This window comes from Cuculus canorus, chromosome 1, assembly GCF_017976375.1.
Source record: "Cuculus canorus isolate bCucCan1 chromosome 1, bCucCan1.pri, whole genome shotgun sequence".
NCBI classification, from domain to species: Eukaryota; Metazoa; Chordata; class Aves; order Cuculiformes; family Cuculidae; genus Cuculus; species Cuculus canorus.
In genome coordinates this window covers 200125214-200146078 of record NC_071401.1, presented here as the reverse complement: position 1 = coordinate 200146078, position 20865 = coordinate 200125214, and the positions used below count along the sequence as shown (strand labels likewise).

General features: G+C 41.3%; 1 protein-coding gene across 3 annotated transcripts in view; it reads left to right on the top strand.

The window, feature by feature from the left end:
• Positions 1–20480, top strand: part of ELAPOR2 (endosome-lysosome associated apoptosis and autophagy regulator family member 2) — a 100799-nt gene extending 80319 nt beyond the window's left edge. For all 3 annotated transcript variants that reach the window (XM_054063053.1, XM_054063068.1, XM_054063058.1), the window contains 13 exons: positions 144–272; positions 1241–1331; positions 2464–2566; positions 3742–3879; positions 4165–4428; positions 5332–5505; positions 6978–7167; positions 10756–10852; positions 12061–12162; positions 14335–14461; positions 15231–15409; positions 17705–17870; positions 20323–20480. In XM_054063053.1, coding sequence (XP_053919028.1) covers positions 144–272; positions 1241–1331; positions 2464–2566; positions 3742–3879; positions 4165–4428; positions 5332–5505; positions 6978–7167; positions 10756–10852; positions 12061–12162; positions 14335–14461; positions 15231–15409; positions 17705–17870; positions 20323–20382 — 1820 coding nt within the window. In that variant the 3' untranslated portion in view covers positions 20383–20480. The remainder of the gene's footprint in view (positions 1–143; positions 273–1240; positions 1332–2463; positions 2567–3741; positions 3880–4164; positions 4429–5331; positions 5506–6977; positions 7168–10755; positions 10853–12060; positions 12163–14334; positions 14462–15230; positions 15410–17704; positions 17871–20322) is intronic.
• The last annotated feature ends 385 nt before the right edge of the window (positions 20481–20865 follow it).

Sequence of the window (20865 nt, the reverse complement as noted above, 5' to 3'; positions counted from 1 at the left end):
TTGTTTAATTATAAAGAAAGAAATTATTTTCTTTGTTCATTACTTGCCTTAGAGAGTAAAAAAGTAATGTCTGTGTTCTTTAAAACACTGTTTGAGATGCACTTGGGCGGTATGATTTCCTTTCCTGCCCTCTCACCCTGTAGAGTGCAAAGCCTGCCCTGCTGGGACTGAACCAGCTCTTGGGTTTGAGTACAAGTGGTGGAACATCCTGCCAAGCAACATGAAGACATCTTGCTTTAATGTTGGCAACTCAAAGTGCGATGGGATGAACGGTGAGCCACACTCCCTGTGTTGTTACCTGTCTGTCGTTCTGCACTGATTACTGTTGTAATAGAGCACACATCAACAGGGAGTATGCTCTTTACTGTACGAGTCACAACAGAGTTTCCCTCCTTCTCTTTAATTGCACCGGGTTTGAAAATTCCTGCAGGAAACAGTGTCACTAAATATATAAAAGAAAAGGAATAAACCCCCTCTTGTATACCAGAAGCGGTCAGGAGCTGCAGCGTATGTGAAGTACCCTCAGCCGAGGACCTATCCCACCATAGACTTTGATGCATCTGAATATCCCCATTGTAAAAAAAACCACCCAACTATGTGACTTCTTTCTAGTTTATCTCCTTTCATGTTTTGTGATTACTACACGCCTTGAGGTCACACATAACTCTGAATTAAAGTCTGTGATCTTTGTTCATTTAGCGCTTGCAGCTTTCTCTCTGCACATGTGCTAAAATTGCATCAGAGAGCAGTTTCTGCTCATGGTGAAATCAGTTCTGTTCAGGACTCCTCCCACCTCCAGCCTTCTCTGAGAGATTTTCCTCAGCCTGATCCACCGTGTCAGGCTGTTGTAACTGAAACTTTGAAGTATGTGTGTTGAGCAGAGGGGCACTGAGGTATATGCTTAATGTTTAACATGTAGATTCATTGATTCATATGTTTTAAGGCTGAAAGAGATCAGATAGATCATCCCCTTTGACTGCACAACACAGGTCAGGGAATTTTGATTGATTGCTTATTTCAAGGTGACATTTGCTTATAAAATCAGCAGTTCATACAATTAGTAATTTTTTTTTAATTCAAAAGTGTTATTATAGTGCTCTATAGTTTATAACAGACATCTTTAAAATGTTCTATAATACTGAATTGCTTAAAAAGTGTGGTAACATGGAAAATGTTTTTGCCATATGACCCAGAAACCATCAATTTCTTCAACTGTTTTTCTTTTCCTTTCCCTGTAAAGGCTGGGAAGTGGCTGGTGATCACATCCAGAGTGGGGCAGGAGGCTCTGACAATGACTATCTTATTTTGAACCTTCACATCCCAGGATTTAAGTGAGGAACAGGTTTTTTTTTTTCATATATCTTTCACTATTTCTGCCTCTTAGACCTATTTCATGTTATCTCTGGAATTAACAAGGAGTTTTCCTTTCTAACATGCAGTGATGTCATGAATGAGAATCAAGGAGAAACTTGAATTTTATTGCTCTGTCCCGAGTCAGCCCATTGTAGCAGATGTTTCTCTACAATGCCAAGATGACCGTGGTTTTCAGCAGTGTTTGCTTCAGTCTATGATGCTTTTAGAAACTGGGAAGAAATATTCCTGTCCCTCTGTTTCTAAATTATCCAAAGTAACCAGCTAAATCTGCCATGGGTTGTGTACTGGTGCCTGCTCTGAAGGTGTTTTACAGAAGCCTACATTACTTTGTACTGTGGCTTCGGCCAGCCCGCAAAATCTGTGCTTCCTCTGGATGCAGAGGAGAGATCCAGGCATCAGAGAAGAACAGGACATCCCACCCCTCCAGGAACCTCAGACAGAACGAATTAGCTGCTTGATGTGTTTGTGCGGATTCTTTCTTAAAAGAGTAAGCTTAGAGTCCTAGCTCAGACCCGATGCCAATTATTAAGATGGTTAAGGTATGGCAAAATGAACCTCCCTTTGCTGTGTCTCAGCTGAGGAGGGTTGTGACTTCTTACGCCCAGTGAGTAAACGCTAATTTTTATTTTACAGTATGGGCAAACAGCAATGAAAATAAAAGAGAAGCAAAAACAGACGCATGGAAAAGTTCAGCATGTTGCAGTTTACTCTCTACTGTTTAGTACTTCGCAGGGAAGCACCCTGAATACTTCTGTTCTGTGTGAAACTCCTGAAAGCGTCTCCTACCAGTGGAGGGTAGATTCAATTAAATCAGTGTAAATCACCTGAAACATTAATGTATTTAAGTCATAAGGTTCCCTACCAATATGGTCAAATTTGGGTGTTGATTGTAAGGTGGGAGCTGTACCATAAAGAAGTCAGACACTGAAAAAATAACCCTACTGTGCCTCATACCTGTGCAAACCTGGCCTCTGCAGTTCTGCAAGGGCAGGTTTGGCTTCCCTGCTGTACAAAAAGCAACTTGAAGAATTGACTGCTGCCTGTCTGGAGAGCTTCTTGTAAATGTTTCGTTCTGTCTCTGTTAAACAGACCTCCGACATCAGTGACAGGAGCAACTGGGTCAGAACTAGGACGGATTACTTTTGTATTTGAAACCATCTGTTCAGCAGATTGTGTGCTGTACTTTATGGCGGTAAGTGAGACCTCTATCTTCATGACTAAGGACTGAGCCTGGTATTCCACATGTCCCTTTAATACCTCTGTGTAGGCGTGATTAGTTGCACTTGGTTTATTATGACTAAGATTAAATATGACATTAATTTAATACCTGCAGTGCCCTTGCAGGAAGGATTTCATGAATTACCTAGCAAAATTCCTTCACCATGTGAGTGGTGAACCATTCTTTGTCATCTGTTTATTTTAAAATAAATCATTGGGCACTAAAGAGCCAATTTTTCACCCATTAAACTGACTGATAAAATTCCCAGTGTCTCTCTTACTGTCAAGTTAGTTTAATAGACCCACAAGTCAAGATTCGGAGGGATAGGAAACACAAAATATGGAAATTTAGACTTGATCTTGTCAGTGACCTGGGGCAGCAAAAGACATTTGTGAAACCAAAGTTCTATGTTTTTTACTTTCCTCACCTTATTATTGAAAGCCCATCAGCTGAGGACTGTAACTGGATCTGTGTAGGTACTCTTGCTCCTTCCATTGCAAAGAGAAGCTGGTCTTTTTTTTTTTGTATTTGGTTGTACTTCAAAGGAATTTGCTCGTAATTTAAAGAGAATTAAGTGGAAATTAGGTGGCAATTTAAAGGAATCTGCATTCAGTGGTAGTTTAAAGGAATCTATTCTAAAGGAAAAGCATCTTTCAGTGCAACATTTACAACTGGCAGAGAATAAGAAACACAAACATAGATTGAACAGGTTTTGCTCATGTAAACTTTGACACTGACTTATCCTCAGTTCTTTTTCACTAAAGACACCAACAAAGCAGGTATCCAAAGACGGTGGAAACTACGTTTTTCTTTGACCTTCCACTTTCTGTCCTCTGGTACCCACATATTTTATAAATAAGCAAAATTTCAGATATGAAAAAATCACTCTGCTGAATTGGTTCTTATAAGATTTATAACCCGCTCTAGGAGTTTGAACTTAACTGTTGTGTGAACTAGAGCATTTTTTGGAATAGACACCCAGTCTCAATTAAAAATTGCCAGTGGTGGAAAACAGAATAAATACATTTGCTCCTTTATTAAACAATGTAAAGTCCTTTATATATACTAATCTCTGTATTATAAGCCACTGGTGTTTAATCTAGTATGACCATTTTTTTTTTTTTTAAATAATGATGTCCATTTTACAGGATGTTAATCGAAAAAGTACCAATGTGGTGGAATCATGGGAAAGAAGTAAAGAGAAACAATCCTACACTCACATCATCTCCAAAAATGCTTCCTTCACGTTCACTTGGGCCTTTCAGAGAATAAATGAAGGCCAAGATGTAAGTACCTCTTTATGTGCAGGGCTTTGCAGCACAGCATTCCTTGGACATTCAGTGCTAGAGCTCTTGCCCTCCTTGGAAGCTCGCAGACTTCTTGTAAGGAGCAAGTGGCTGTTGCCATATAGCAGCCATTGGGAGGCGACTGTGGATTAACCATGCGTGTTGAAAGACAGATGCATGCATGACTCAGTCCCTGACTTGGTGCACTGGTGCTCGGAGCTGTGGTTAGTGTCTAGATGCAATGGCATAATGACACTGGGGTGGTTTCCTTGTCTCTCGTTCCAGAGCAGACAGTTCATCAATGACATGGCAAAGATCTACTCCATATCAGTGACCAATGCAGTGGATGGAGTTGCCTCTTCTTGCCAGGCCTGTGCGCTGGGCTCTGAGCAATCTGGATCATCCTGCGTGCCCTGCCCAGCAGGACACTACATTGAGAAGGAGACCAACCAATGCAAGGAGTGTCCAGCCAACACCTTCCTGTCCGTCCACCAGGTCTATGGCAGGGAGGCCTGCATCCCCTGTGGGCCTGGCAGCAAAAGCACCAAGGTATGGAAAGCGAGTGTCTCTGCGTGATGGGCAGATAGGGTTTATTGGGATATAAGCACTCGAAGGGCCAGTTTTAGTTCTTTCCTACAGGTATGTACCTTGTGAGCACAGGAGTATAGTTATAACCAATGATCCCACTCTTCCAAATATGCCTGCAGACTTATTTCTGTTTGTAAATATATAATAAAAAGATAAAATTTACCACACTGTCTCAAATAAAGATTCACTTCAAGAAGCTGTACTGGGGGCAGTGTAAGAACGGGGCCGGTTTATACGTTACTTCCACCTAAAACTATCCTGGAGTCCTGCTGTTTTAAACTTGGAGACTTCCTCAGCCGGGTGACGTTTGTGTGCCTTTAAAAACCTGTAACAAGTTTCTCTTATATGAAATTGCCCTTAAGTCTAGGCAAACATTTATCATGTGCAGCATCCTTTGACAACGAGCTGCACAGGGACTTGAAGAACTGTGCCAATTTGTTTGAATTCTGTCTGTCTTCAGCTGGGTTGATATCCTGTCCATATTTTTTGAATTCTTTCTGTATACCCTCTGCAAGATGCAAGGATGGCTGAGACCATGTTCTGGTCTGTTGATAGGACTTCAAGCTGGGACATTGACACTCACAACAAAACAAAGCAAGAAACTCTGCATTTTCTTGGGTTGTGCAGTGAACAGCAGAAAGGCCAGGCTTAGGCAACATTAAAGTTCTGGTGTGTGATTGCGAGGGACTGAAACAGGAATGGGATTTCTCTCAAGGGAAAGGTCAACTGCAGGAATAGGACAAAGTTCCCCTGCGTTCTTGACAAGGAGAAGTCTTGTCTGAACCTGCTTGTTTTAACTTGCAGGTGAATGGTTTGCTGTTAGTCTATAACTGCTTTTTAATGGATGCCTTTCCTTCTCTGAAGGACCACTCTGCCTGCTTCAGTGACTGCCTGGTGTCGTACATCAGGGATAACCAGAGCGTGAATTATGATTTTAGCAACCTAAGCCAGGTGGGTTCATTGATGAGTGGACCAAGCTTCACATCCCGAGGGACCAAGTTCTTCCACTTCTTTAACATCAGCCTGTGTGGGAATGAGGTGAGCTCAGCTCATGTACAGGATTGGGAGGATTAACCAACTTACTGCCCATGTTGATGTCCTGTGGGATCACACTGAGACAGGACGAGGACTCTCCTACAGCTGAGCTGTCACCAACACCGTGCAAACACTTTCCTCTGGACCTTGCTTGGCAAGGCAAGAGGACTTCTGACAGCTGAGTAATTTTGCAGAACAGAGATGACAGTGTGTTAGGTATAAGTAACACTCAGAAGAAAAACCCTGTCGCATTTCTTATTTCTTGTGCCTTCAAGTCACTTGGGTCACAACACTGACCTTTTTGTGCTGCCACTGAGGAACACAGGTGAAGACTCAGAGTCTTTCAGTTGCCAACTTCTTTTCACGTGTTTCCCTTGTGACTTGGCTGGTCATGTTGCTGTCAGCAGAGCCTCTGGTCACCATGTTATCTGCCAGTGGCTGAGGTGCCTGTTGCCCAGTTTGATTGCAGCTTTTTAAATTGGTGGAAAAATGTGCATAGTCCATAAGTGCAAACAGTCTCTGACCCAGAGTCAAGATTTTTCTGTTTGGGGCTTGACTGTACCAGATTGTGTTGACACGTACATGAATTGAAGTTCTGAAGCAGTACCAGTGATATGTATTGTCCCATGAAAGCCGATGCAGGTATTTTACATCAATATTCAGCCCTGTAAAGGTCTGAAGTTTCTTTGCCGTGTACTGAAGTATTTGCATGAGCTGAGGAAAAATGAGTATTCACATTTCCGTGTAGTGTTTTATGTATACTTTTAGGATTAAATGTGTGTTTAAGTACCACCTGGATTAGAACTGCTGTCATGTAGATCCACAAAGGTACAGATATGCTCACTCTTCTGTGATTCTGGTCTTCATTTTCCAAACTACTGCGGTGGTACTACAGTACTACCAACCATATTATTAGGTCAGGAGTGCTTGGCATATTGTCATGACAATTGAGTTTGGTGATTTGTCTTTCATTGCTGTTGCTTTGAGATCATAGCACTGGTCTTGACGTTAATGTAGCCTTGAAGGCTATATATGTGTTTAGGGAATTCATGTATTTGGGCTTTGAGAATATTTTATCTGGTTTAAATCCCAAATAAAGAGCTATTCTGCAGTATATCACTTAAAGGCAAGGAAAATATGTTTTCCCCTTGCAAGCCATTTTATTATGCGCTGCAAGTAAACACTGTGCTGTCAAGCTAAACACAGTGATTCATAGCATAGGTTTCTGGTAAGATACATACCAGAAGTGACATCGTGCTTCTGGGTCTGTACAGGGCTTTAATCAGAGCTTTCACAATGGGATACTTTGTGATTGCAATTTGTCCCTCTCACGATAGAAGCATCAAGTTGTTTCTAAGTTACAGTAATGAAACTCATCCATGTTGTTATCAGGATGTTTGCAATCTCTCGTTTGCCGAACTTTTTCATGTCTTATCAGCAACCAACTTCCCAGTTTGTTTCCTGGGTGTCCACAGGGGAAGAAGATGGCTGTCTGCACTGACAATATCACAGACGTTACTCTGAAGGACATGGTTGCAGAATCAGAAGATTTTTCCAATTTTGTGGGAGCATTTGTCTGTCAGTCCACCATCATCCCATCGGACAGCAAAGGTTTCCGAACAGCCCTGGCTCTGCAGTCCAACAGCCTTGCTGACCGGTTCTTAGGTACGTGGTTTGTTGTCTGCTTATTGTCACCATGGATGTGCTCTCATGTGTTTAGGGCTGCAGAGTAAATCCTTCTCAGCTCAGCAGTGCGGCATTACCTTGGGGGAAGAGTGAAGGGGCAGCCCAAGATTCAGCCTCACTTTGTTCCTGAGCTCTGAAGCACATCTGGATAGATTCCATTGCTTTTTGCTGCTGTTTCAGTTTAGGTGATGGCTGGAGGAAGAGAGCAAGGGCTCTTCCCATTCTTTGTTTTCCCTGCTAGGATTACTCACTCTTCCCTATGTTTGGATGGTGGGTCCTGTGATGCATAGAATTTCAGCACAAAAATCTAGAGAACGTAATTAAAAAGCACTGGTTTTCTTTCTTGTTTCCTACCCTGCTCATGCAGGGCAAGAATAACCACTGTAGTAGTCACATTAATCCAAGTGTTTCTGCCCATGTCAGGTCCTCTCTGGGACAATTTCAGAAGAAGGAGCTGGTGCTGAGATATAATTAGGTGAGGAAAGATGAAGTTTAGGGCAGCATGGGGCTGTGCGCATCATTAAGTCTTGCATTGCTCTGGCTCGCAAGTTGCCAGAGTCTGAGGCCAGATTAGACAATGAAGTGATTTATAGTCTGCCCACCTATCCATTACAGGCAGTGAGTGTTTGTACTTCCTCTTTGGCGCTGAGCCCAGAAACTCATGTTTGACATCTTTAGAGGAGAATTCAACCTGGACTTTTAAGACTGCCAGAAAGAAAAGCTTTGCCACAATCACTGGTATTTTTTTTTCCACTGTTCAAATACTCTCTCTGTATTTTGTTTGAAAGCAGAACTTTTTTCTGTTTGAATTTGCCTGGCTTCAGGTTTTTTTCAGCTCTTGCTTCTTGTTATTCTTTCTCCATTTTGCATCCATGCTTTCCTTCTTGGGGAAATATTTTGTGTACTGGAATCATCAGAGCTTCACAAGTTTGCTCTTCTGATAAACTAAGTAGACCAACTTCTTCTAACTCTCTTGCTATCATGTATTTCTCTCGAGCATCTGAATCATTTTTAGGCTCTTTGTGCTGCCTCTGTAACTTGTTATTATATTTTCTTAAATCATGGGCATCGGAATGAAATAGTATTCCAGTATTTAATTCACTATAATGGTAATAAATTCACATCCTTTTTGTATTTACATGCAAGGATGGAATCCCTGAGTTCTTCTTTCTCCAGACTTGTGGAATTTCGTGATGACTTTTTGTATCTGATGTCCTCTCTAGATCTATTTCAGAGTTAGTTTCTAAGGGAAGATCTCTCTTCCTTAGGACTAGTGTTCATCCTGTGTTGCACTTGACACTAAAATATGTTTAGTTTGATTTGGAGCAGCTTACCAAGTGAACCAAGTTGCTCTGTATTTTATTCCTGCTCCTCTCAATCTTTGTCTCATCTACACACTTTACCAATGATTATATAGTTATTTGCAGATCCCTGATGATAATCTTGCATTTTGTGACTCCATTATTAATGCCTAGAGAAGCCTGGAGACACACCACATGTGATGACAGTATCCCATGGCCAGAAAATTTTATAGTTGGTTAGTTAAATAATTTTTAATCCAGAGTGTGCACTTAATTGATATTGCACTGCTAACTTTTTAATTAGTGGTAATTAGTGAAATACTTGATAAATTTATATAATTTTTGTTAGCAACAAAATTCATCAGCTCTCAAGGAGTGAAATCAGATCTATTGAACAAGAACTGTTCTCCATTAATTCGTGCTGACTGTTACTCATTATGTACCTACCCATTAACTGAAACCCACCTTCTCCTTACTGTTCCTGTTATTTTTCCTCATCGTGTTAGCTGCATTGTAATTTGGCTCCCTTCTCCATCAGTCTTTTTACATTTTGCTATCATTAAAAGCTCCAATAAAGGTCACTCTTAGGTCTGGGTTTGCTGGTTTATAAGTGTGCGTGCCAAGTAGATGCCAATATCCTGTCCTGCCACTGAAGGAATGAGGTGTTCAGTCATTGTCTTGCAAAGCAAAGAGATATTCTTGATTTTCTCCTAGTATGCAGAAGAGATGTCAAGCTCTTCTACTGCCTTTTCTTTATCAAAGTTGTTACACTTTAAGAGGGTTAACATTTCTCTTTCCTATCCATAAGGTGTACTTTATTTTGAAGTATTTCTACAAAAGCTCCAAAACTGTAGTTTTTCTGCTGCTTCCAAACACAGAGCTTTCCCTATGTCTTTGACATCCATTATCATTTTTATGTAATATGACTTTTGTTTTTATTTGATTCTCTATTCTCCCTCCATTAAGATAGTTCCAGTGCTTTCATTTGGATTGATCTTTTACCACTCTTCTGATCCAAGGTGGACTCTTCTCAAAGCTGTTGTCATTCTTGAGAGAGACATTGTGGTTTTTTTAGCCATATAATTAGTAGCCTCTGAAGAGTGAAGGTTTTTTTTTTCCTCACCTGATTTTCCTTCTGTTTCTGAGAAGCCACACTTTGAGATGCCATCTCTAGAGTACTGAACATTGGATGGGAATGTTCTTTCATTGCATCTGTTGAATATAATAAGGTCCCTAGGAGCTATCATCTTTCATTTTAGTGAGTAACTAATCTCTGTCCATCGTTTTGCAATCCAAATTTAAGTTACTGTGTGCTCAATGGAATGTCTTTGATGACAAGAAATGATTGTTCTCGCTGATGTCAGTGTATGATCTGAGAATGGAGGCCCCTCCATACTAAACTGACATATTTCTACATATGCTTCTGATCATTGCTGCTATGAGGTCTCCTCCAAACCTTCTCTTCTCCAGAGAGAATGCAAACTCGTCTCAGCCTGTCCTCATATGGGAGGTGCCTCAGCCCTCTGATCATCTCTGTAGCCCTCCTCTGGATCCATTCCTGCAGTTCCATATCCTTCTTACCTTGAGGATTCCAGAACTGGACACAGTACTCCAGAGGAGATCTCACAAGAGTGGAACAGAGGGGCAGAATCACTTCCCTCGACCTGCTGGCCACACTTTTGATGCAGCCCAGGATACTGTTGGTCTTCGGGGCTGCAAGCCCACATTGCCAGCTCATGTCGAGCTTCTTATCAACCAGCACCCCGAAGTCCTTCTCTGCAGGGCTGCTCTCAATCACTTCATCCTCCATCCTGTATTGAAACTGCAGATTGCCCAGGCTGCCTCCAATCTTGCTGTCACTGATGAGCTCACTTGTCTTGGTGATCATCACATCCAGTATTAGCTGGGTTAAGAAATGATCTTCAATGCACTCTGGGAATCTCCTGGATTGCCTACAGCTTGCCGTGTTAGTTTTCCAGCATATGTCAGCATGGTTGAATTCCCCCAGTATGATGAGAGCTTGCGAGCGTGAAGCCTCCTGTAGCTGGAAGAAGAAGGCTTCATTGGTTGTCTCTCCTTGATCAGACAGCCTGTAGTATTTACCACCACCAATGTTCCTTTAGCTGCTTATATCCATACAGAAAATGTATACCATATAGTACTGTTGTTAGATGCTATTAAGTGAGATCCATGCCTTTCAGACTGAGAAAATGTTATATGTGAACACCTTAGAAATCCATTCATTTTTTTCCTTCTCAAATTTTAGGAGCTACTGTTGAAACAACGCTGGAAAATATCAGCATCAACACAGATATATTTCCTCCCTCTCCAAGCAAAATACCTGATGTGCATTTCTTTTACAAGTAGGTAAAAAATACTGGTTATTGGTGCATCAAATTTCTTCATTTATTTAAAGGAAGCTAAAACTGTGACAGGAGGTCTTTAATGCACCTTTAATCATAATCACTTTTATCAGTATTGGGCTGATATTGATTGGCATGTTGAAGAACATCTTATATGAAGTAAGAAATCTAAATTACACTTGATCTATAGAGAGTGATAACAGAGCTTTGATTCATCCAGGTGCCACTTGCAGTGTCGTGTTCTTTTCCAAAATTTCTCATATATGACTTTGGTATGTTCACTTTCTGCTGCATATTTTCTTTCACATTTGTTTGTGTTTACTTTGATGTTACAAATGTAAATTAATCAAGGTTAAAAATAATTGTTCCAACCTGCACAGTTACTACTGTGCTTTTCCTATTCTTCACTTTCCTCCACAATAAGAATACCTCAGCTTGGGTAAGAATTAGCTCAAAGATCACCTCAGTTAAGATGTCTAAATGCTCCTGTCTTCATGTGTTCCTGAGCTTGGACTCTGGAGCCTGTGGGGCTGTTCACCTTATTATAAGGCAGGTACCTGTATTTGTTCTACTGGTTGGCTGACTAGATTGCTTTGAATTTAGTGATAGGTCTTAATTTACTATGGCACTTTGGATATCAACACTTTATGCGTACGTATATACATAAATTACGTGTCTGATTCTGCAAACTGAATCCCACACTGTTGACCCTACTATGTGTGTTATGAACCTATCTTACTGCGTCTATCATGTTGGAATAAAGCCCATTGTTTGAATCTCCTTTGTCTTGTGCTACTTTAGGACGTGTGGTTCTCTGATTACTAGGCAAGGAGAGACATATCATGCACTCTCCAGCAGAGTAACGTACCAACCATAGCACCTGCAATTCTCTCTTTTTTTTTTTTTTTCGTAGTTCTAGTCTGTTTTGTGGGCAGTTTATTCCTTGACTCAACAGAATTAAAATTAGTAGTTACAGAGCAGTTACCTGTGTGGCATCTCAGAGAACTCTGAGATTTAAATGAAGTGATGAAACGTACTCTGCCTCTGTTGCTCCTTTTTTTCTCTTCTATCTGACAGAAGCCAAAGTGCTGTGATGAAGGATATTTCTTTAGTATTACAGTTGCATGAATGGGCAGAGACCTTTGAAAAAGCAACATGCATTTTCTGTAGTGGAAATGAATTGCATTTCTCTTTTCGTCTGATATTAGGTCTTCAACAGTGACAACCTCCTGTGAAAATGGCCGTGCAACTGTTGTGACAATGAGATGCAACCCCAACAAACCAGACCAAGGAGAGCTTTCTGTTCCCAGGTATTTGAGTATTTGTATCCTAGTAGTGCCAAAACCCCTTTTCTCCTCATGTAATCTGTAGAAAAATCATTAGTAATTTTATGCCTAACAGCAATGAAGAGTGCTGTCTCCCTGATCAGCCACCCAGGAGGTTTCACTCGTTTCCTCTAGGTTAAGGACATATGTGTCCATCACCTCCCAGCAGACCAACTGCTCTGTATTTAGGCTATACAGTAAGAGAGGTTAAAGCTCAGACAGGTTGTTCCAAGCTTAAAGCCAACCCAAAATATAGTGATGTTTTCTTGTCTCCACTTCTTCTTTTTTTCAGTTCCTTATTTCGGTCTTTGGTCTCCTGATTAGAACTGCCTAGTCGGGGCTTTGAGAGGTAGTTTTTCTTCCTTTATCTAGAGCAGTGGCTGTGGACAAAATGATTCATTTGAAAAAGAGCACCTGTCCTAGGAACTACAAAATCTGCTACTGCTATGCTTACATGAGCCCTGACTCTGTCTAGTTCAGGTTCTCTGTGTATTTATTTATGTGCCTCATCACTGCAGTTTGTATCCTGGGCCCTTTGTACCAGTTATGTTTTATTTGCCCGACCTTTTTTTTCCCCTTCACTCTGATTTGAGTGACTCCAAAAAGCTTCTTCCCAAGTCGTGTTTATGCCTGCACCTGAAAAGAAAAACAGTAAAAGAATTAAGTCCATTATTCTTTAGCAACACCGTGTGATTCTTCAGAAGTTCGTCTCAACTCTGACAATCCTCCTCTTTGGCTATCAAGGCTTGTCTTTGTCTGTATGTTACTATACATCTGCTGATAGCCCTCTCACTCATCCTTCTTCCCAAAAATTAAGTCTTCTTCCCAAAATCTAATAGGGTGAGAAGTGTTGGATCCTTTTTAAGTCCTATTCCTCTTGGGATGGGTGAACCATGCTCACTTGACTGAAGGCAAAAAGGCATCTACTTCAGGGGTGGTAGATCAGTAATTGATGTTTGAACATCTTTGGAGATACTTACTCTAGTTTCTTAGGGATTTGACACACTACAAATTCTGCTGGGGAGCAATCCACTGTCTATCAGCAGCTGTGTGAAAATCTTCCAGGTGTCCTCCGAGTGTTATAGGTTGAACATGATGTAACCTGTGATAACTCACCAGTAGTGAGGGATCTTGCTTTTAAAAGTGTGAGAATGGGCAGAAATGGCACACAGCTGACATGACGTACCTTATCTCAGTTCTTGTTGACTTCTGCATTCCCAGCCTTCTTTGATTAGCTCAACAGTCATTCAGCTATTTTCTAAGAGTGAGGTGTCTGATACGTGTCAAATGCTGTGCGTAACTCCTTGATCCTCCTGACATGGTGTTTAGTATCACATGAATTTACAGTATAAGATGAAAGAGGTTAAAGAGAAAGGTCTGTCAATGCTCTTGCCACGTACATTGAAAAAACGATCTATAATCCAGAGATGACAGTTGTCAGTTATTCAAATCAGAATAATCCAGAATGTGCTTTTAGGGCTGTGAATTTTTCAGTCCTTCAGATCAGAATAACAGACTTCCATGGAGTTTTGGCCACTGCAGCTGTTAGACTTGATGTAATTGTCAGTAACAAAAGCTGCCTGAATGTCCTGCCATTACCAGTACAACCTTCTTCTGCAGGCTGAATACAAAATAGGAGCATTATTCTTTCTTAGACTAAGAGAAGCTGTTATCTCTTCATTAACTAGTGAACATCCTTCTAGTAATTAACAGTGACAGGACAAGTCCATTCCATATGGACAAAATCACCCAGACATCATTAGAACAGCAGGAACCAGATAGCAGCAGTCATGTGAACAGTCACCCAGTACAGGAGAACAGTGATGGAGATGCATGCTGGGCTGGCCCATGCTACTGCAACCTTGGAGTAGTTCTGCTAGTTTGCTTCTTTTTCTTCATTGTAGGTGCGTGAGTAGCGCTCACTGCCAGGAACTGAACTATTATTTTAGACCTTTGACAGCCCAACATCTGTTTTCACTTGAGAAAGCATTTCATGAACTGGGAAAAAAAATCTTCCCCCAGGGTTTTCCATCTGCTGACTTGATCAATGTTTACCCATTTGTTGTACTTACCATTACCGATCTTCAGCAGCAGAATATGGAGTGAGAATGCCCGGAGCGTTTCATAAGTGATAACTAAGCTTTACTCTCCTCCTAGCTTATGCCCTGCAGGCACCTGCGATGGATGCACTTTCTACTTCGTATGGGAAAGTGCAGAAGCTTGTCCTCTCTGCATGGAACAAGACTACCATGAGATTGAGGGAGCCTGCAAAAAGGGATTTCAGGTACAGGATCCATGTCTCCAAGTCATATGGGTTCATTTGGGTACAACTTGGACTTTGTTGAAATTTGGTGTGCAGATCGATAAGTGAGTGTGCGTATTGTTGGGAAATCTCAGTTCAGGCTCTGAGCTGGCCAGGTACATGTCTTGTTGAGATTCAGGGATGATTGTGCTAATGTCAGTGTGGTTCTTGGAGGAGGGCTGGCCTGTGCTGACCACCTATTTGGGTAGAGACTCTGCATTAATGCAGAACATCCATAACATCCTGCATATTGTGCAGGCAAATTATTTTTGAAGAATGGGGTGCTCAGAGGACTTCAGTCCTTTAATGGGCATAAACGTTAGGGACAGTCTAGGAAAGGATTCAGCATTTCAATTCCTTGCTTGCCATTTTTTTGTTGCTGCCTTCTGTAGTCAAATATTAGGAAGTCCTTTTGCAAGTTTGGAACTGTCCTGCTATTCAACAGCTCCAATGCAGGCATTACACATTCACGATCACTGTCCAACACATATTGTGCCAGACAAAAGCAGCATGGAAGAGGAAATATTTTTCCCATGTCTGAACCTGCAGGCACAATCAAATGGACAACTGAGTAGACAATATGACTCCACATCTAGAGCCCAAAAACCTGAAGTACATGTTTTCGTTTGCTTTCATTGTAAATATATCTAACCTTCCTACCTCAGAACAGCTTGTTTTCTTCAATTCTGGGTAGTTTCTCTTTTCCTCCAAGTAGCTCACTTCTTGGTGTTTTCTGTTTTCTGTTTGAAAGGAAACCTTGTATGTATGGAATGAACCAAAATATTGCATTAAAGGCGTTCCCTTGCCGGAAAAACGGACCAGCACTTGTGAAACAGTGGATTTTTGGCTAAAAGTTGGAGCTGGTGTTGGTGCTTTCACAGCTGTTCTACTCATAGCCTTGACTTGTTATTTTTGGAAGAAGAACCAAAAGTAAGTACTGTAACTTATGTCCATATGAAAGCAAGCTAAGAACTTGATGTAGTGCACAGAGAGACATTTTATAGATTTGAACTTATGGCAATGTTGATGAGAAATACCTTGTTGGATCAGTGTGTTAATCCACCAAATTGAGGTTTCTTTTGCCAACAGTGGCTATCAAAAATGCTGATGAGGAAAGTATTCAAAATCCACAGTAATTTGTTATGACATAATTTTCCAACACGAGATGTCTTTTTAACCCCTGAGAGTTTTAAGTTGACATTAGGTCCTGAACTAACATAGCTTTCTCAATGCCTAAAGACCAAAAGGATATCTCCTCAATCTAGTTAGTCCCTTTCAGTTGGGTTAAAATAAGGTCTTGACTGTATATTTCTCCTGAGGTAATTGGCAGATGTGGTTGCCGAGCCACTCTTCATGGTATTTGAAAAGTCATGGCAGTCAGGAGAAGTCCTGGGAACGTAGTGCCCGTTTTTAAAAAGGGTAAAAAAGACAACCCTGAGAACTACCAACCTGTCAGCCTCACCTCTGTGCCAGGGAAGATTATGGAACAGATACTCCTAGAAGCTATCCTGAAGCACATGGAGGACAGGGAGGTGATTAATGGCAGCCAGCATGGCTTCACCAGGGGCAAATCCTGTCTGACTGACTTAGTGGCTTTCTATGATGGGGTAACTGCAGCAGTGGACACGGGTAAACCGACGGATGTGATCTATCTAGACTTCTGTACAGCCTTTGACACAGTCCCCCATCTTTATTAATGATATTGACAGAAAGATTGAGTATACCCTCAGCAAGTTTGCAGATGACACCAAGCCGAGTGGTGTAGTTGCCACACCGGAAGGACAGAATGTCATCCAGAGGGACCTGGACAGGCTGGAGAAGTGAGCCTGTGAGAACCTCATGAGGTTCAGCAAGGCCAAGTGTAAGGTCCTGCACCTGGGACGGGGCAATCCCCGTTTTCAGTACATGATGGGGGATGGTGTACTTGAGAGCAGCCCTGCAGAGAAGGACTTGGCGGTGCTCCAAGAAGCTCAACATGAGCCGGAAATGTGCGCTCACAGCCCAGAAGGCCAACTGTATTCTGGGCTGCATCAAAAGAAGCGTGGCCAGCAGGTCAAGGGAAGTGATTCTGCCCCTCTTTACCTCTCTTGTGAGACCTCATCTGGAATACTGTGTCCAGTTCTGGAATTCTCAACATAAGAGGGATGTGGAGCTGTTGGAACGGGTCTAGAGGTGGGCTACAAACATGATCGGAGGGCTGGAGCACCTTCCCTACGAGGACAGGCTGAGAGAGTTGGGCTTGTTCAGCCTGGAGTAGAGAAGGCTCTGAGACCTTACAGCGACCTTCCAGTACCTGAAGGGGCTACAGGAAAGCTGGGGAGGGACTATTCATAAAGGCTTGTGGTGGTAGGACCACGGGGAATGGGTATAAACTGGAGAGGGTCAGATTTAGACTAGACATAAGGAAGAATTTCTTCACCATGAGAGTGGTGAGGCACTGGCACAGGTTGCCCAGGGAGGTTGTGGCTGCCCCATCCCTGGAGCTGTTCAAGGCCAGGTTGGATGGGGCCTTGGGCAGCCTGATCTAGTGGGATGTCCCTGCCCATGGCAGGGGAGTTGGAACTAGGTGATCTTTAAGGTCCCTTCCAACCCTAACTATACCATGATACTATGATATTATATTGTTTAGGTTTGTTTTGGCAGGACATGTCTGGTACACACTCAAAAGATCTCTGCTTCTCTGACTGAACATACTTACTGTTCCCCATCCCCTTTGTCCCCTGCTTCCCAAATCTCATGCCGTAAACTTTCAACATGTCATTCCACCTCCATGGGATTTCATCACCCCATAGCACATCCAGTTTCACCGAAGTATCATGGTCCCCACATCTTGCTGCCTCCTACTACACATGGTTACGCACCTCCCCCATAGCATCCTTGAACAGGAATGTGATGCAGATTCTGACACAGGCTGAAGTCAGTCATGCTGTTTCCCCCACCAGCACACAAGTCATACCTCTTCATGCAGGATATGCTCAATACTTGTGGTCTTTTGGGAAAACACAACTCTTTTATAAGGATAGAGGACTAATCTGGAGAGCAGAAGCCAGATGTATTGTTAACGCTATTTTGGTTATGTGCTTTTAATGATTGAAAAATATCTGATTTCCAGTAAATACCTCAGAAATAACTATGTGGAAGGAATGCAGATAATCTAATTATAAAAAACCTTGAATATGGGACATTTGTAAAAAAATCTATGCCTGTCTGGCTTTGTATCTTCAGACTGGAGTATAAATATTCCAAATTAGTGATGACAGCGAACTCAAAAGAGTGTGAGCTGCCAGCTGCTGACAGCTGTGCTATAATGGAAGGAGAAGATAATGAAGAAGAAATAGTGTATTCAAATAAACAGTCTCTGCTGGGGAAGCTCAAGTCCTTAGCAACGAAGGTGAGTAGAAATTACTGCCATTAATACTAAAAATAATTGTTATCATTTTTTATTACTGGATGTGATCAGGCTGTGGTGCTAATTTGCACAATGCTTTGTGCAACCTCCTATGCAAACTTCACCCAGTCCATAGTCGAACTGCTGAAATCCATGTCAATAATGATAAGAAATGTTGCAGGGTATTGAGTAAATACTTCTTCTGCAGAGAGTGTGCACTAGGATTCTTTATTGCATGGGTATTACCTAAAAAGAGCAGTTCAATATTAATTCTTAATTCAATATTGTGAATATTGAAAATGTAAATAAAATAAAATCACATTAAATTTTGTGGTGGTGTTGCAAAAATAGAAGTTTATTCCATTTTGAATCCTATAGGGGCTGACTTTGAAATATGGATTATGCTTTTTTGTCAGTGAAATGGTTTGGCTGACTGTGGCTGACCAGTGCTGCTGCTGAGGGTCATGTTTTGCTATGCACCTGATAACTGTAAAAGCTTTGCTAATTCCATTTGCAACACCAACCACTGGCCCCTACCTGATTAGAAATATAGAGACGAGAGCATGGGAGAAGTGGTTTTTTTTTCCTCTTTAAAGTAAACTTTAGTACTTCTAGTATTCAGACAACTTGAATGCCTTTTTGGACTCAAAGAGAGTTTTTTTTTTAAAGTTCCTGTATCCATTGTGGCAGGCTCTCGAGTATTCTCTCCTTTTTAAACAAACCTGTCAGATATTTCTAAGCTGGTTCCTTTTTTCCTGCTAGATAATCATAGCTGGCAAACTCAGTTTCCAGTACCTCATTAGCTTACTGAAATCTGCATCCTGTATCCGTGCAGATAACTCGAATTTAATGTGTATTTACCCAAACAAATGTCATAAACATCAGTTTTCATTTATGCAAAAGGTGAGGAAATTCATCTCCTGCTATATATGCATGTAAAATATGGAAAAAATATATGGAGGAAAACAGGGGTGAAAAAGAGGAGAAATGTAAACATAGAGATAAAGAAAAAATTCTAAAGTATCATAACTGCATATTCAAGCTTCCGGCAATGGCATTTCTGTGAAGCAAAACATCTCATGAAGCTGTTAGTGGTTTTGAGTACCCAAGGAATTCAGGCCTGTAATATAGAAAGAAATGACTGTTATTTTTAATGAGAATAGAGAAATTAAAGAATTATGAAATTGCTTTGGATTGGAGGGTGTTCTAGTTCCATCTGCTGTCTCCAGCATAACAATACCAGGTCCTTCAGAACAAGAAATACATATTCTGCAGTAGGTAAGTGCAGGACGATTTTCTTCTCTGCACCAAGCTATCCCAGCCTCTGAGGGAGATGGCTTTAAAGATCAGATCATGCATTTAGTTTAATGTAGTTTCCAGCCTGTTTGTGTACATAACAAGCATAAAAGGTAGGTACATGAAGCAAGAACCAGCATTTTCTAGTGAGTATTTTAGGGTTTCTTCATTCATTGCTGCTGCATGGACCATTGGGTTGTGTACACACAGAGCAATGAGTATGTCTGCACTTCTCACCCTGATGCCTGCTTGCCAGATGGGCTAAGCTGTCATCCATCATAGAATAATAGAATCACTAGGTTGGAAAAGACCTTTGAGATCATCAAGTCAAACTGTACCTGTCCACTGCTAAATCATATCCCTAAGCACTTCACCTGCCTGTCTTTTAAATACTTTCAGAAATGGTGACTCAACCGCCTCCCTGGGCAGCCATTCCAATGCCTGATAACCCTTTTAGTGAAGAAATTTTTCCTAATGTCCAATCTGAACCTCCCCTGCCACAATTTGAGACCATTCCCTCTTGTCCTATCACCTGTCACTTGGGAGAAGAGACCAACACCCACGTTGCTACAACCTCCTTTCAGGTAGTTGTAGACAGTGATAAGGTCTCCCCTCAGCCTCCTTTTCTCTGGGCTAAATAACCCCAGGTCAAGTAAAACCAGAAAGAAAACTCAGCCCTGATTTTACGGATGGCAGAGGCTTTGTGGGCCCTTTTTGTCCTTTGTTTCCCAGAGGAGGAGCTCAGATGGTAATCCAGGAGTGAGACAGTGGTGTTCATATTCACAGGCTTTGCTCCAAGCACTTTAATTATCGTAGGAAACACAAGTAATAATAACCATAGATATAATTACCTTGCAATTTCCCAGCTCTGACTCTCTGTCCTATACTATGAGTATGAAATACAAACTTTCCCTTTACCTTCTAAAGTAAGTATTGTGGACAATATATATGGCATAATTTTGTTGATTTTGCAATTTTTACAGCATTAATAGTTTATTATATAATAAAAGGTCAAACTGTGCACATAATGACTGTGGTAGAAATAAAGAGATGTCTTTGGCAAAGGCCACTCTGGAGATATTAAAAGAAGCAACTGTAGTAACTGTTGGAGTGAATTTGAGGAATCCCAATTGATGGGAACCTGTGTTTTCCGTTACAGGAGAAGGAAGATAATTTTGAATCTGTACAGCTGAAATCTTCAAGATCCCAGAATATATGAAGAATTAATGCTGCCTTCAAAGAAACAAACCGAATTTCTATTTTTACAGGACCATGTTTTAAACATATTCTGGCACACATTCTAGTGGTGATCTTGGTGAGAAATGCTTGGCCACTTAGCAGGAAATAAGACAGGAAGCAAACCAGAAAATCGGATTGCCTTACTGTGCAATTGAGTACCTTGCCAAAAAAGAAAGCAGATGCTTGGATTCCATACTGGGAATGAAATTCAACTCAGGAAGAGATATACATACTGAAAATAACATGGACTTTTTGCATTCACCTGGGCATTGCTCAGAGATACCATATGATTTATAGATACCTTTCATTTCCTATCACTCCTTCTACACATTTTCATAAGAAATGATTTTTCAGAGAGGCCTGAAACCTCCTGCAAAGGTTGTGTATTGTCAATTAGTAGCATAACAATGATTCTCTCTTAAAATCAAAACAGTGAATGGTACTTGGAATGAGCCTCAGGTGA